We start from the raw sequence: 15,100 nt of genomic DNA on the forward strand, positions 1-15,100 counted from the left end.
CAGCCAGGCTTGGTTTACAGCTTGGCTTCACTTGGATACCTCCAAGCCCAGTACAAGAAGCAGCCATTGGCAGATTGCTTCGTAGCTTATGCTTGGCGGCCCTGGGTAGAACACAGGCAGTGGCTGACCTTGCCCCAGAACCAGCATACCCAGTGGACAGCTTCAAAACACTGTGAAGTACTACCACTCAACCACCTCCACAAGTGACACACTCAAGGAATGGACTCAGGGGGTACCAGAGTACTGCTGAAGTAAGTCTTGTTCTTTGTGGTGGGCCCATGCACAGCTGATCATTCCAGGTAGTCAGAGGTCAGTGGTTAGTGGGCACAACCAGTTCTTGCAGCTGATCAGATTGAGTAAAACCCTCCCATTGACACGCCAACATCAATCAAGACTCAATTACAACAGAAGGGTGTACAGTCCACACGAGGAATGCACCTCGAGGGACCAGCTGGGTGATCAAGGAGGCTGTGCCACTGGACCCTACAGGACACCTACTACAACAGGCCACCCTAGGAAGCCTAGGAGACATAGCAATGCTACCTAAAACATAAAAACAAACACAGCAAGGCAGCCAAAATGAAGAGACAAAGAAACATGTCCCAAATGAAAGAACAAAACTCCATGAGAACTAAATGATAAGCAATCTAACCGATGCAGAGTTCAAAACACAGCTAATAAGGATGCTCGATGAACTTAGTGAGGGCCTCAAGAGCATAATAAAGGACAAGACAGAAATGAAGGATGCACTAACTAAAATAAAGAATAATTTAGCCCTGGCCGGTTTGGCTCAGTGGTTAGAGCGTCGGCCTGTGGTCCGGAGAGACCCGGGTTCGGTTCCTGCTAAGGGCACATACTTCGGTTACAGTTTGTCCCCGACCCTGGTTGGTCGTGCGGGTGGCAGCCACTCGATGTGTCCCTTCACGTCGATGTTTCTCTCTCTGTCTCCCTTCCTCTCTCTCCCTCCCTCTCTATCTGTACAAAAAATGGAAAAATATCCTCGGGTGAGGATAAAAAAAGAATAATTTATAGGGAATCAATAGTAGAGTAGGTGAAGCCAAGAAGCAAACCATCGATTTGGAATATAAGGAAACAAACAAACAAACAAACAAATCCAAGAAAATGAGGATAGTATAAGGTGCCTCTGGGACACCTTCAAACATACCAACATTCACATCATGAGTGCCAGAAGGAGAAGAGAGAGGGCAAAAAATTGAAAACCTATTTGAAAAAATAATGACAGAAAACTTCCCTAACTTGATGAAGGAAACAGACATACAAATCCAGGTAGCACAGAAAGTCCCAAACAAGATAAACCCAAAGAGGTCCACACTAAGGCACATCATCATCAAAATGCAAAAGGTTCAAGACAAAGAGAGAATCTTAAAAGCAGCAAGAGAAAAGCAGTTAGTTACCTGCAATGGAGCTCCCATAAGGCTGTCAGCTGATTTCTCAAAAGAAACTTTTTGTCCAGCAAATGTGGCTCAGTGGTTGGGCGTCGACCCATGCACCGAGAGGTCACCAGTTCAATTCCCAGTCAGGACACATGCCCAGGTTGTGGGCCCAATCCCCAATGGGGGACATGCAGGAGGCAACCAATCAATGTTCTCTCTCATTGATGTTTCTATCTCTCTCTCTCTCTCTCTCACTTCCTCTCTCTCTAAAATCAATAAAGAAAAATAAAAATTTTTAAATAAAAAAAGAAAGAAACTTTGCAGGCCAGGAGGGAGTCGCAAGAAATATTTAAAGTGATGAAAGGCAAGAACCTACAACTAAGATTATTCTATCCTGCAAAGCTATCATTTAGAATCGCTGGACATATCAAGAGTTTCCCACACAAGAAAAGGCTAAAGGAGTTCATCAGCACTAAACCAGTATTATATGAAATATTGACGGGTCTTCTTGAAGAAGAAGAAGAAGATTAAAAAACATGAACAATAAAATGGCAATAAATACTTATCTATCAACAATGAAATCGACAAACAAAATGAGCAAACAGAACAGAAACAGACTCATAGATACAGAGAACTTTTTGTTGGTTGTCAGATGGGAAGGGAGTTGGGTGGAAAAGATGAAGGGATTAGGAAATACAATTAGTTGTAAGACTGATGAATCTCAAAGGGAAGGGCAGAGGTGGGGTGGAAAGAGAGAAACCAAAGAACATATATGCATATATGCATTACCAATAGACCGAGAAAATAGTGTGGGCAAAGCAGGACGGATGCAGGATTGGGGAGAAGAGGATCAAGGGGGGAAAAAGTGGGACACCTGTAGTACACTCAACAATAAAGATAAGTTTAAAAAATAAAAAAAGAAAGAAAGAAAAAAGAAAAAAATTAAAGTACAGAGGATGGGGCAGGGGCAGAATATGCCAATAGTAAGTGTCTAAGCAGTGATGCTAATTATTAGTATTAATAGAAACAAAATATCAAAAGGTGTAAAGTAGTGATATAGTACTGTTAATAAAAATACTTCACCCTTTAGCTGATTTTTTTCAGTAAGATCTATTATATAACATAATTCTTATTTCTCTTCCTTTTTCTAAGCCTCATAGAACGAAGAAGCAAAATTTAAATCTGGAAAGTAAGATCTACTGTTAGAATGATTTGGAAGAATAAAACATTAAGAGGAAAAAGCATATTTTAATTTGTAGATTCTATCTTTATTCAATTTGTCCTTGGTATTAGACAAGTACTTTAAAATCCTAGTACAGCTGGGGGGGGGGGTTGGAGGAGGATGTCAATGGGGGAAAAAAGAGAAACACCTGTAACAAAAATAAATTAATAAAAATAGTTCAAAAATAAAAAGTAAAAGAAAAAAATAAAATAAAATCTAGTATAGGCTCAGATATATAAAACTACGGGCCTAGAAAAAAAATTGAATAAAAGTACTATATTAAAAGGTTAGAAAACAGAGTAGGTAAGAAAAGGTTAAAAGAACAACAGAGAATTTATGTAAACTAATTTACAGAAGCTTAGGATAAACATCACTCACATTTATAACAGACCTGGTTATCCTATGGATTTTTATAACTTACCTTTTAATGTAATTTTAAATTCTGACCTCTGAAGAAATTGAGAATAGCTTTTAAACAATAAATATGCTATACATTAAACCTAAATTACAAGAAATAATTTTAATTCTATTGTCTTTAAAGGAAGGATAAACCATCTTTAAGTTTTTTTTCCTAAGGAAGTATATCCTCACCACTACTGGCAACACCTTGCCACTTCATCTTCAAATAATGCTAAATATCTGCTTTCACTGAAAAATGAAACAGGAAGTCAAATTGCAACCATGATTTTTATGAATATTAAGAAGACATCCAAGACCCAGAATGGCAAATGCTCAAATTAGGATAATTCTGAAAGCCACTGACTTGATCAGAGGTGAATAAGAAACCGATCCTCAAATTGAATGTTGAGAGGCCTACTTAGACTCTTCAGATTACCATTATAAATATTTCTTGTGTAAAGGTTTGAAGACAGGATCAATTTCAGGCTCACTCTTGCACAAGCCTGAGTATCAAGCAGATAACTTCCAATATTATTGAACCAAGTAAAGAATTGGCAGTCACCACTGTATTGCCTAATCATAATCCTGATGACAGCCAACAATTATGGCACATTTCCTATTTGCCAGGAATTAGTCTAAGTACAGTGATACCTCGGTTCTCGAACATAATTCGTTCCAGGAGGACGGTCGAGAACCAAATTGTTTGAGAACCGAAGCAATGAAACCCAATAGGAAATAATGGAAACTGGATTAATTCGTTCCAAGCCCCAGAAAATGCCTATTTACTGGCCTAATTTGTATATAATATGTAGAAAAACATAAGTCTCAACAAGAAATAAAAGTGTACAGTATGTCTAAGGGTTAAATTCAGTGTAAAGCGTGACTCTCTCCACAAAGCGTGACTCTCTCTCTGCACTCACACTGATGACGCAAGCAAGGCGCGCTGGGCCGAATGAACGCCATTCGGCTCAACTCGGCTCATCTCGGAAGTTCGAGTTCCAAATATTTGTTCGGATTCCAAGACAAAGTTTCTCGAATCTCCTGGTCGAATACCGATTTGGTCGAAATCTGAGGCGTTCGAGAACCGAGGTATCACTGTAATTTTATATACATTAACTCATTTAATCTTCTTCCAACAACACTTGCTCATTATTCTGGTCTATATATTTATTTTATTATTATTATGTTTTTAATCCTCATCTGAGGATATGTTTACTGATTTGAGAGAAAGAGAAACATTGATGTGACAGAAAAACAATGATCAAGTTGCCTCCCATACATGCCCGGACCAGGGTTCGTACCCAATAATGGATGAAGTACATGCCCCGACCAGAATCAAACCCTCAACCTTTCAGTGTATAGGATGACACTCCAACCAACTGAGCCACACTGGCCAAGGCTATTCCAATTTATTAATTTTTTTAAGTGTGTATGTGTGTGTATGTGTGTGTGTGTATCCTATAATTAAAAACAATATAAGTTTCTACTCTTGGCAAAAATTTTAAGAATCATTTGAATACATTGAATTAAAAAGAATCTAAAAGTGTAAGCACTCATCCAGCCAGTGTGGCTCAGAGGCTGACCATCGACCCATGCACCAAGAGGTCGCTGGTTCAATTCCCGGCCAGGACACATGCCCAGGTTGTGGGCCCGATACCCAGCAGGAGGCGGCCAATCGATGTTCTCTCTCATTGATGTTTCCATCTCTCTTTCCCTCTTACTTCCTCTCTCTCTCAAAATCAGTAACAGAAAAAAAAATTTTAAATAAATAAAAGTATAAACACTCAAAATAATGAAAACTACAGCTAACACTTCATATAGTACTTACTATATATGCTAGGTACTGTTCTAAGCACTTTACATATGTTAACTCATTTAATCTTCATGGCAACCCTGTGAAGTAGATGAGAGCACAAACACAAATAATCTAAGTAACTTCCCCTAGGTCCTCAGCTACCCTGGGACAGAGCTGGATCTACCTGGCAGTCTGCTTCTAGCCTGTATGCTGAGCCACCACTCTGGGGCTCTCGTTGCTTAGATGTGAAAGGACATTAAAGGGAAGGACACAACTCAGATGAGCCCTCAGAATGCTGTGACTGAAGATACGTAACTCCACGTTACTTGAAACATTTAAAAAGCCTTAAAATTTCAAACCCTACATGAAAAGTAGCACTTATTTTATGTTTCTAATGGCTTTTAAGTAATTCCTTATATTTTAAAAAATGACTAAAAGACCAACCTATTGAGGAATTGTTCAGTGAGATTCTGCTGCTGATCAGGACCATCCTCCTGATTCACACCTCCTTCAAGCAGCATCTGCTGGTATATCTGTCGTTGTTGCTCCTTCTGTTCTAAATGCTGTTGATAGCGTAATCTTTGCCTATAATATTCTTGAAATTGTTCTGTTGAATCGCGAAGCTTAAAAATATTAGAAAAATATATTTGAGCAGACTATGATTGCATATGTCCCTAGTCAACAGTAGCTTCTACAAACGCTGAATAAAATATACAAGTAGCTATATTTAATAATTAGAAAATACTTAATATATTGCTCTTTGAAAACTAGTATAGCAACCATGAGTCTTAATAGCCAAGTAGATCAGTTAATTTGCTTTTTTCCACAGCAAGAGACTGACCAACATGAATGGTCATGCTGGATCCTTTACTAACCCGGGATAAAAATACAAATTATAGTGGTCATGGTGGGAGATGGTTAGAGAATATGAATATAGTTAACAGACTAGTAAGAATCTACCTACACGACTTGAAAAAAATCCTGAGGGACTGCATTAATATTTAATAAATCCAACACACTTAATTTAAGCATATAAATGGTTTAATAAGTTACTCTAGAGAGAAACTTATAAAAGTTCCCTCAAAACAATAATCCAGGTTTCAAATGGAATAAATGAGTGTTGAACTTAGCAGTCTCAACATTCCTACTTTACTCCTCTAAAAGAACTGTATAACACTCAAACTCACAGGACTTAAATATTTAGTGAATTCCAATGTTGGCAAAGAAAGAGTCCTCTGCCAAGCTGGAATCTGGTCATATTACATGGATCATTTAAACAAAACAACCATCGCTAAAATTGGCCAACAATGACAGACAGTAAGCTTAACCAGGGGCCTTATACTTTTTGGAAGGTTTTTAGAAGGCGGAGTGTTAACCCTTCTTTAAATGTGTGGTAGAATTCACCAGCAAAACCATCTGATTCTGGACTTTTCTTTATTAGGAGGTTTTTATTTTGATTAAATCTCTTTACTTGTTATAAGTCTGTTGAGATTTTCTACTTGAATCAGTTTATATAATTTGTGTGTTTCTAGAAATTTGTACCGTTTTATTTCTGATTTTAGTTATTTGTCTTTTCTCTTTTATTCTTGTAAGTCTAGCTAAAGGCTTGTCAATTTTGTTGATCTTTTCAGTAATCCTCTCTATTATTTTCCTATTCTCTACTTTAATTTACCACACTTCCAATTTTTTTTTTTTTTTTTTATCCTCACCCGAGGACATTTTTCGGTATTTTGTTCAGATAGAGTGAGAGGGAGAGAGAGAGAGAGAAACATCAACGTGAGAGCGACACATCGAGTGGTTGCCACCCACACGACCCAACCAGGGCCGGGGACAAACTGCAACCAAGGTACGTGCCCTTAGCGGGAACCGAACCCGGGTCTCTTCGGACCACAGGCCAACGCTCCAACCGCTGAGCCAAACCGGCCAGGGCCCAATTCTATTACTTCCTCCCTCCTGCTAGCTTTGGGTTTAGTTTGCTCTTTTTTTTTTTTTGTTTATCCTCACCGGAGGACATTTTTCCTTTTTTTGTTCAGATAGAGTGGGAGGGAGAAGAGGAAGAGAGAAAGAAAGAAACATCAACGTGAAAGGGACACACCGAGTGGTTGCCACCTGCATGACTCATCCAGGGCCAGGGACAAACTGCAACCGAGGTACGTGCCCGTAGTGGGAACCGAACCCGGGTCTCTCTGGACTGCAGACTGACATTCTAACCGCTGAGCCAAACCAGCTAGGGTTTGCTCTTTTTTTATAGTTCCTCAAGGCATAAAGTTAGATTATTGATTTGAGATCATTCTTCTTTTTTAAAGTAGGCATTTATAACTATAAATTTCCCCCTAAGCACTGCTTTTGCTATATCCCATACGTTTGAAATATTATACATTTTGGTATGTTCTTTTCATTTTCATTAGTCTCTAAGTATTTTCTAATTTCCCTTGTGATTTCTTCTGTGACCCACTGGTTAAGAGTATTATTTCATTTAGACAAATTTACGAATTTTCCAATTTTGCTTCTGTTATTAATTTCTAGCTTCATTACATTGTGGTCAGAGAAGATAATTTGCAATATTTCAGTCTTTTTAAACTTATTGAGCTTTATTTTGTGTCCTAATGTATGGTTTATTCTGAAGGACACTGCATGTGCACTTGAGAAGAACATGTATTCCACTACTGTTAGAATGTTTTATAGATGTCTGTTAGGTCTAGATGGTTTATACTGTTGTTCAAGTCCTCTATATCATTGTTCTTTTGTTTAGGTGTTTTATCCATTATTATAAGTAGGGTGTTGCAGTCTCCAAATATTACTGCATAACTGTCTATTTCTCCCTTCAACTCTGTCGATGTTTGCTTCATATATTTTGGGGTTCTGTTGTTTGGTACAAAAATGTATTTTTAATAGTAATTTTTCTATTTCATTCTTAATACTTAGTTGAAAACAAACCAAAAAATGTACTCAACTTATTAAAACTAACTACTACTCACCCTTTCTAATTGGTATATGAGATAAAATTTATACCTGTTTTACAAATTTATTTTCCAAAACACCACAGAAAAATAATCTGGAACTCGAAGAGCTTAAATAAATGTATTATTCTATACTATAGATGTTATAATTTCTTACTCATTAAATTTAATAAAATATAAAGCATATATCTTAAAAAGACAAGTTATCCATGTTTAATGTGAGTTCAATCACTTGAGTCCTGACATATGTAAGATTAATGCCATCTGTGGTGTTTTAGATTGTTAATGAATTCATCTGTTAAAAATGCTCACAATACACAATGACAACTAAAAATACCATATATTCTTAAGGGAAAGGGGAGAAGAGCTAATTAATAAGAAAATCTAGATATTTGGTTTCCTACTCCCAAATATCAGAAAAAAATTTTGTAAATTCTATCCAAGCAAATACTATTACTTTTTACAAAGAGACTAACTCTAAAAGACATTGGGTGTAGTAAGCATTACCTCATTTTTATCTTGTTTAGCTGGTCCTGGATTCTGTGCTCCATTTGCAGGCTCTTTTTCTGAAACTGAATTCTGGCCCAGGATTTCAGTGTTGATAGGCTGCTGTGCCTCAACAGGTGTATCACTTCTTCCAGAAAGGTGCAAGAAAACAAAAAGGAAGAGGTAGGGATGAAGGGATATATATTTGAGTTAGAGAAATTTTAATTTAAACCAGCCCTAGTCAGTGTGGCTCCATGGATTGAGCATTGTCCCATGCACCAAGAGGTCACCAGTTCTATTCCCAGCCAGGAGTTGCAGGTTGATCCTAGTAGGGGGTGTGCAGGAGGCAGCCGATCAATGTTTCCCTCATCAATGTTTCTCTCTTTCTCCCTTTCTCTAAAAAATACAAACATATTTTAAAAAACAATAAACATTTAATATTTGATATGTCCGACATATCCAAATAGGTCTAGGATTCAGGAAAGCAGAGCTAGATAATCATTTTCACAAAGGCATCACTAGTTAGGAGCCTTGTGCTCATAAGTATCTAAACATACATACACACACATACCCAGAGGAGGAAACAGAAAGACCTAGGAAAAGTTTTTAGCTACTAAGCTTTAAACTAGTAATGACTATAAGATAAAATAGAATTTGTAAGAGTTATTAACTGTATAGGGATAGAATCAAATGACCTTCATAAAGTAACATTTGATTTAATTTTGAAATTTACACCACACTTCCATATGTATTATCTCATTTAACTTGCACAATAACCTGTGAAATAGATTATAACCCCCATTTCACAGATGAGGAAACAGATTTAAAAAACAAATGATTTTCCTAAAACTGCACAGATAGTAAATAAAGCTAGGACTTGAGTCCAGGTCTTCAGACTCCCAATCCAATGCTGGCCCATACTTAAGAACTGGTTTGGGAGGCTTTTGGGAGGAGGGCACATTTAATTGTGAGACAATTACTTTGCATAGCAAAAGCTTACATATTTCAACTGATTTTTCTTTCTTTTTGTTTTGAGTTTCGGTTCAAGTGAAAAGATATCCTTCAAACAAAATACTACACACTCCTTTATAATCCATTCTTTCCTATTTAGCTTCTTGTTCACCATAGTAACTCGATTATCGTATCCTGGGATGTAGCATGGTGCTAGCAGGTATTAGACACTCAAATATTTTTTGTTGTTGTTAATACTTACCAAAGATATTTTTCCATTGATTTTTAGATAGAGTAGAAAAGAAGGAGGGAGGGAGGGAGAGAAACATCAATGTGAGAGAGACACATCGATTAGTTGCCTCCCGCACAACACCAACTGGGGCTGGGGATTGAACCTGCAATCCAGGTACATGCCCTTGACCAGGATTCAAACCCTCAATCCGTTAGTCCATGGGCTGATGCTGTAACCGCTAAGCCAAAATGACCAGGGAAGACACTCAAATATTTTTAAGTGAATACTGACTTCAAACATGTATTACAAGTAGGAGTCTCTTCACGTGGAATCGTTAACATAATTGATCTAATTGAGTTTCCCAATATTGTTTTACTTACACCTCAACTACTTTTTTAAACAAGGTAAAGTCTCTCCAAAGTAAATTTTTATACTTTATCCACAGCACAGTAGCTCTCCTATATGAGTGGCCCTTTTAACACATTGTTCTTACTAAGGGTAAGAACTCTGAAAGGGAGAAATTGATGCTTTTTAAGTACCAATCATATGCTTGCTACTCTGCTAGAAGCTTTATCTCACTTTGCAAGTCAACACCCTATTTTACAGAGGTCACTGAGGCTCACATTAAATAACTGTCCCAAGGTCACACAGCTAGTAAATGGCAAAGCTATTGTTCAAACCCAAGTCTGATTCCAAAGACCATGCTCTATTCATTATTCCACAGTGCTCTGCTTCATAAGTTTTCCAATGTTTTCCAAACATTAGGCATGACAGATGTTTTCCACATTATTGCTGCTGCTCAGCTAACAACACATATATTACCTACTTTGTGACATGTCACATTTTACCTCTCTGCTTATTCTATATCATCTAATAATTTATACTCTGCTTCTTTCTATCTTTATCCAGTCATTCCTCAATTTCTACTACTTTCTTTACATAGGCAACAGCACATATATGGTCAAATTTGGCTAGATTTTTGTGCGTCTTTTCTCTTTATAAAGATAACTCTTCTGATGTACAAGTCCAGACATGCCATTCATTATACTGACCAAGAAGTTCATGTTGCCTATGTATTCAGAAGAATATCAGCAGTTCCCTCAGAATTGGAGCCCAGCATCCCACACAGTGGGAATTTTCTCTAAAGGGATTAGAAAGTCTAAGAAAAATTTAAGATAGTCTCTATCAGTGCTCAAGATTCTCTACTCCTTTGAGATTTAGCTAATAGGATGCTCCTATATTAATTATACTCAACCATTTTCATCACTACATAGCATCTTTATCTTTCAAATATGAAATATAGAACAATAAGATGCTTTAAGAAATCATCCTCGCCCTGGCCAGTTCAGTGGCTAGAACACAGGCCCACACATCGAACAGTTGCAGGTTTGATTCCAAGTCAAGGGTATTTATATCTGTCAGCTTTGATGTGTGTTGAACATTAAGAAAACACAAAACCCTGGCCAGGTAGCTCAGTTGGTTAGAGCATCATCCCAAAACACCAACGTTGCTGGCTCAATCCCTGGTCAGGGCACATACAAGAAGCAACCAGTGAACACATAATTAAGGGGAACAACAAACTAATGTTTCTCTCTCTCTCTCTAAAATCAATTTTAAAAAATTTAAACACACATACATACACCCATACAACAATTAGATCATCTCACATTTGTAGAGATTTCCTAATTTGTTTTGAGCAAAAACCTACCGTTCAGGGGATTCTTCATAAATACTGTGACATTCTGTATTCTCAAGCATGAGACTTCTACTGAGGTTCTGTACTCCTGGATAATGGAAGTTAGCAAAGGAGTGTGACATTGGAGAAGTTTTGTTCCCAAGGTCTGAGATTCTCTTATCATGACTGCTCAGTCCACAAGTGAGGCCATCTAAAGCAGGATTCAGAGAACGGGTCATATAGGCATCAGCTGATTGAGGCCTTCTCAATGGAGATGATGGATAGGGAGAAAGTTTGCTGATAAGAGGAGTCAAAAGATCAGCATATGCAGCTTTTGTGGGTTTCAAGAGTTTGTCAACATGAATATTAAGCATTTTCTGTTCAAAAGCACAAGAGAAAACAGAAGATGGAAGATTCTGAAGCCATGACAATAAACTCAAATCCAAATCATCACAACCATTGCCACATAAGAGGTCGATGCCAAGAAGCACTTCACTTTCTGTAATTTCTTCTCCAGTTGCTTTACTTTGACAAAATTCTACGCAGCATTCATAAAGTAGGCCCTTCATTACAAGCTGAAATAAACGATTGTTACTTGCTTTAAAACCAGCCTCACTTAGCTTCCTATCAGCAGGGATGAATTCTGCAACCATGACACAAGCCTCTTCAAAACAGTGAACTCGTGCAGTGCTGGGATTCCAGTCCTTAAATTCAGCATGATTGGTCAGACGAGGCAAAGTCAAAAGCAAACAGAGCTTGCTATAGTCATCCTTAGAAGGACAGTACTCTTCCAGGGCATGTAAACATTGCACAGCTTCTTGCATGGTAAACTCCAGCTGTAAGAAAAATGTAAGTTATCATTATAAAGAGATGCTGTGAGATACAAAAACAATGAGAGAGTTTCATTCAAATACAAAGATACTTTACACACTTTCATAAACTATTCCATTGCAAAAGGATAACCTCTAGAGCAGCGGTCCTCAACCTGTGGGTTGCGACCCCATTGGGGGTCAAACAACCCTTTCACAGGGGTCGCCTAAGACATAACAGTAGCAAAATTACAGTTATGAAGTAGCAACAAAAATAATTTTATGGTTGGGGGTCACCACAACATGAGGAACTATATTAAAGGGTCGCAGCATTAGGAAGATTGAGAACCACTGCTCTAGGGTCACAGAATACTCATATAATTTTTAGGATATTTAACAACTTTAAAGTCAGAAACCAAAATGTTTTTCACTAGTAAACTAAAAAGATTAGTCCTGGCCAGTGTGGCTCAGTTGGTTGAGTGTCATCCCACGCACTGAAAGGTTGCCAATTCGATTCCCGATCAGGGCACATGCCTGGGTTGTGGGCTTGATGCCCAATGGAGGGGGTGCAGGAGGCAGCCGATTGATATTTCTATCTCTCCCTTCCTTTCTCTCTAAAAATCAATAAAAAATCTTTTAAAAAATCTTTTAAAAACTAAATAAAATAAAATGATTAAATAATTTTGTTAACTAGCACATTGAGCTTTTTTTTTTTTTTTTTTTTTTTTATCCTCACCCGAGGACATTTTTCCATTTTTTGTTCAGAGAGAGCGGGAGGGAGAGAGAGGAAGAGAGAGAGAGAAACATCGACGTGAAGGGACACATCAAGTGGCTGCCACCCGCACGACCAACCAGGGCCGGGGACAAACTGCAACCGAGGTACGTGCCCTTAGCGGGAACCGAACCCGCTGAGCCAAACCGGCCAGGGCGCACATTGAGCTTTTATCTATAAAAATAGTGTTGTAATTCAGGCCTGACTATTATTTTCAAATGTATAATTTTTAAGGGAAATTGAGTTTTCTAAAAACGAAAACTGAAGCATACCAATATTCAATTGTCTATATAGCTTGCTATCACTTCACCTTATCCAAAAAGCAAAAGAGCCATTCTCAAACTTAGGTTAGGAAAATTTGTGTGGGGAAAGAAAGAAAATCAAAAGAAGGAACATTTCACAGTCTATTTGCTACAAGAACATTACAGAGCACAAAAGGAAACTTAGCTGAGAGACAAATTATAGTAATTTGTATAGTAAATATTATCTTAGAGTCATAAGCTTTTATTTTATTAAATTTTTTCCATAAGGTTTTAATGATGTAAGGTACCTTTACAGCTTACATTACTCAGCTTTTACATCTTACACATGAGAAAAATTAGGATGCAGATTTAACCAAAGTAATTCAGTTAGTGACTAAGAAAATAAAAAATTAGGTCTTTTGACTTACATTCCACTGCTCTTTCCACTTTTTTTCTTTATTATTATTATTATTGTTGTTGTTGTTTTTGTTGTTTTCCATCATCATTTATCCTCTCTATATTCTCACCTACCTCTTTCCCCTGCCTTTCCACTTTTAAACATCATTATCTGGAAAACATTTCTCTATTACATCTGAGTGTCCCCAGTGTTATTTCAATGAACACTTACTGGCACTTAATAAAAGTTTCATTATTATTCATTAATTAAATAAATAATATTAAAACTTAAAAAATGTCCTGGCCCGTTTGGCTAAGAGGTTTAAGCATCAGCCCATGGACCAAGGGTCGTGGGTTCAATTCCCAGTCAAGGGCACATACCTGGGTTGCAGGTTTGATCTCCGGCCCCAGTTGGGGTCAGGCAGGAGGCAACCAATAGATGTGTCTCTCTCACATTGATCAATCGATCTCTCTCTCTCTCTCTCTCTCCCCCTAACTCCCTTTCACTCTATCTAAAAAGTCAATGGAAAAATATCCTTGGTTGAGGATTAACAACAACAAAGAAAATTTAAAAAGTAATTCTCTAATCAAAAGGAATTTAATATCATTAAATTTATATTGTCATAAAGACAACCATTTTATCAAAAAACCATTTCTGCATCAAAGGAAATACTGAAAGGCTGAAAGAAGAGGTAAACAAAATCCACCTCTAAAACAATCAAAGAAACACTGATGGAGAGTCATCAAATCAAACATTTATTGCTATTTAAATCACCTTGAACTGGAGAGGAATACATTCTCTCCTGCCGGCCGGCCATTCCTTTACCATCTCTCTGCATAAATCACTGAACAAATTTAGACTTACTATAGACTGACAGTACTACAACTGCAAAAGAGCAGATCTTACTCCAATCCCAGTTCAAAAAAGCTTCAAAAACTCATGATACTAATCTTCTGTGTTAGTGACTAAAAACTTATGACTGAAACAAGACTAGGGCGCAAACCTTCAGGAATAAAAATCTTACATGCTGGGGCTCATCTTCTGCGGACATTGCATTGTTAACACATAAAGCTTCTAAGAACTTCTGCTTCAGGATAATATAACGAAACCTGTGAAAAATAAAGTATGAAGCATTAAATAAAGTATGAAGCAAAAATAAAGTATGAAGCATTAAAATAAATTATAACAATGTCAAAGACTGGAAATGGAACTCAAGTTCCTGAAGCAAAATAAGCCAAGTGTGTCTTCTTTTGTAAATACTTCTTTTAAAAAAATAATTTTCCCATGTCCCATAAATCAAATGTACTTCTAATTTAATTCAAGTACCTTTGCTTTCAGGAAATTCTTAAAATATTTTATGAAGCTTATCACATTGAGGCCATAATAAAAATAATTTCAGTAGCAAGTAATCACAATTTAATACTCAAAGGGATGATTTCTAGTTCTAAAATTAATTCTAAACAAAACTCAAGTGTTTATGGAAGATATCAAATGTAACCTAAGATATATATATATATATATATATATACTGCTAAGCCAAACTGGCCAGGGCAAAATCTTATAATTTTAAAATGTATTTGTCTTATCAAAATATGATTATTCTTTTCAAACATGAGAATAGTCTAATAAAAATACAGCTGAAAGGATAAGGAGAAATGAACAACATTTCTAAAAAGTCATAAAATAACTAAAGACTTAAAACTTTTTTTTTTTTTTTTTTTATCCTCACCCGAGGATATTTTTCCATTTTTTGTACAGATAGCGTC

The 15,100-nt window shown here is 36.9% G+C and overlaps 1 protein-coding gene across 5 annotated transcripts in view; it reads right to left on the minus strand.

The window, feature by feature from the left end:
• The window catches only part of WDR47 (WD repeat domain 47), an 85,053-nt gene that overhangs the window by 42,525 nt on the left and 27,428 nt on the right, over window positions 1-15,100 (minus strand). For 3 of the 5 annotated variants that reach the window (XM_036272145.1, XM_036272143.1, XM_036272144.1), the window contains exons 4-7: window positions 14,338-14,443; window positions 11,148-11,950; window positions 8,278-8,404; window positions 5,255-5,433 (exon numbers count right to left, since the gene is read on the minus strand). In XM_036272145.1, the coding sequence (XP_036128038.1) occupies window positions 5,255-5,433; window positions 8,278-8,404; window positions 11,148-11,950; window positions 14,338-14,443 (1,215 nt within the window). The remainder of the gene's footprint in view (window positions 1-5,254; window positions 5,434-8,277; window positions 8,405-11,147; window positions 11,951-14,337; window positions 14,444-15,100) is intronic. The other 2 variants (XM_036272147.1, XM_036272146.1) reach the window with 2 other exon arrangements.

Source organism: Molossus molossus, unplaced genomic scaffold (assembly GCF_014108415.1).
Source record: "Molossus molossus isolate mMolMol1 unplaced genomic scaffold, mMolMol1.p scaffold_m16_p_20, whole genome shotgun sequence".
Lineage (NCBI taxonomy): Eukaryota > Metazoa > Chordata > Mammalia > Chiroptera > Molossidae > Molossus > Molossus molossus.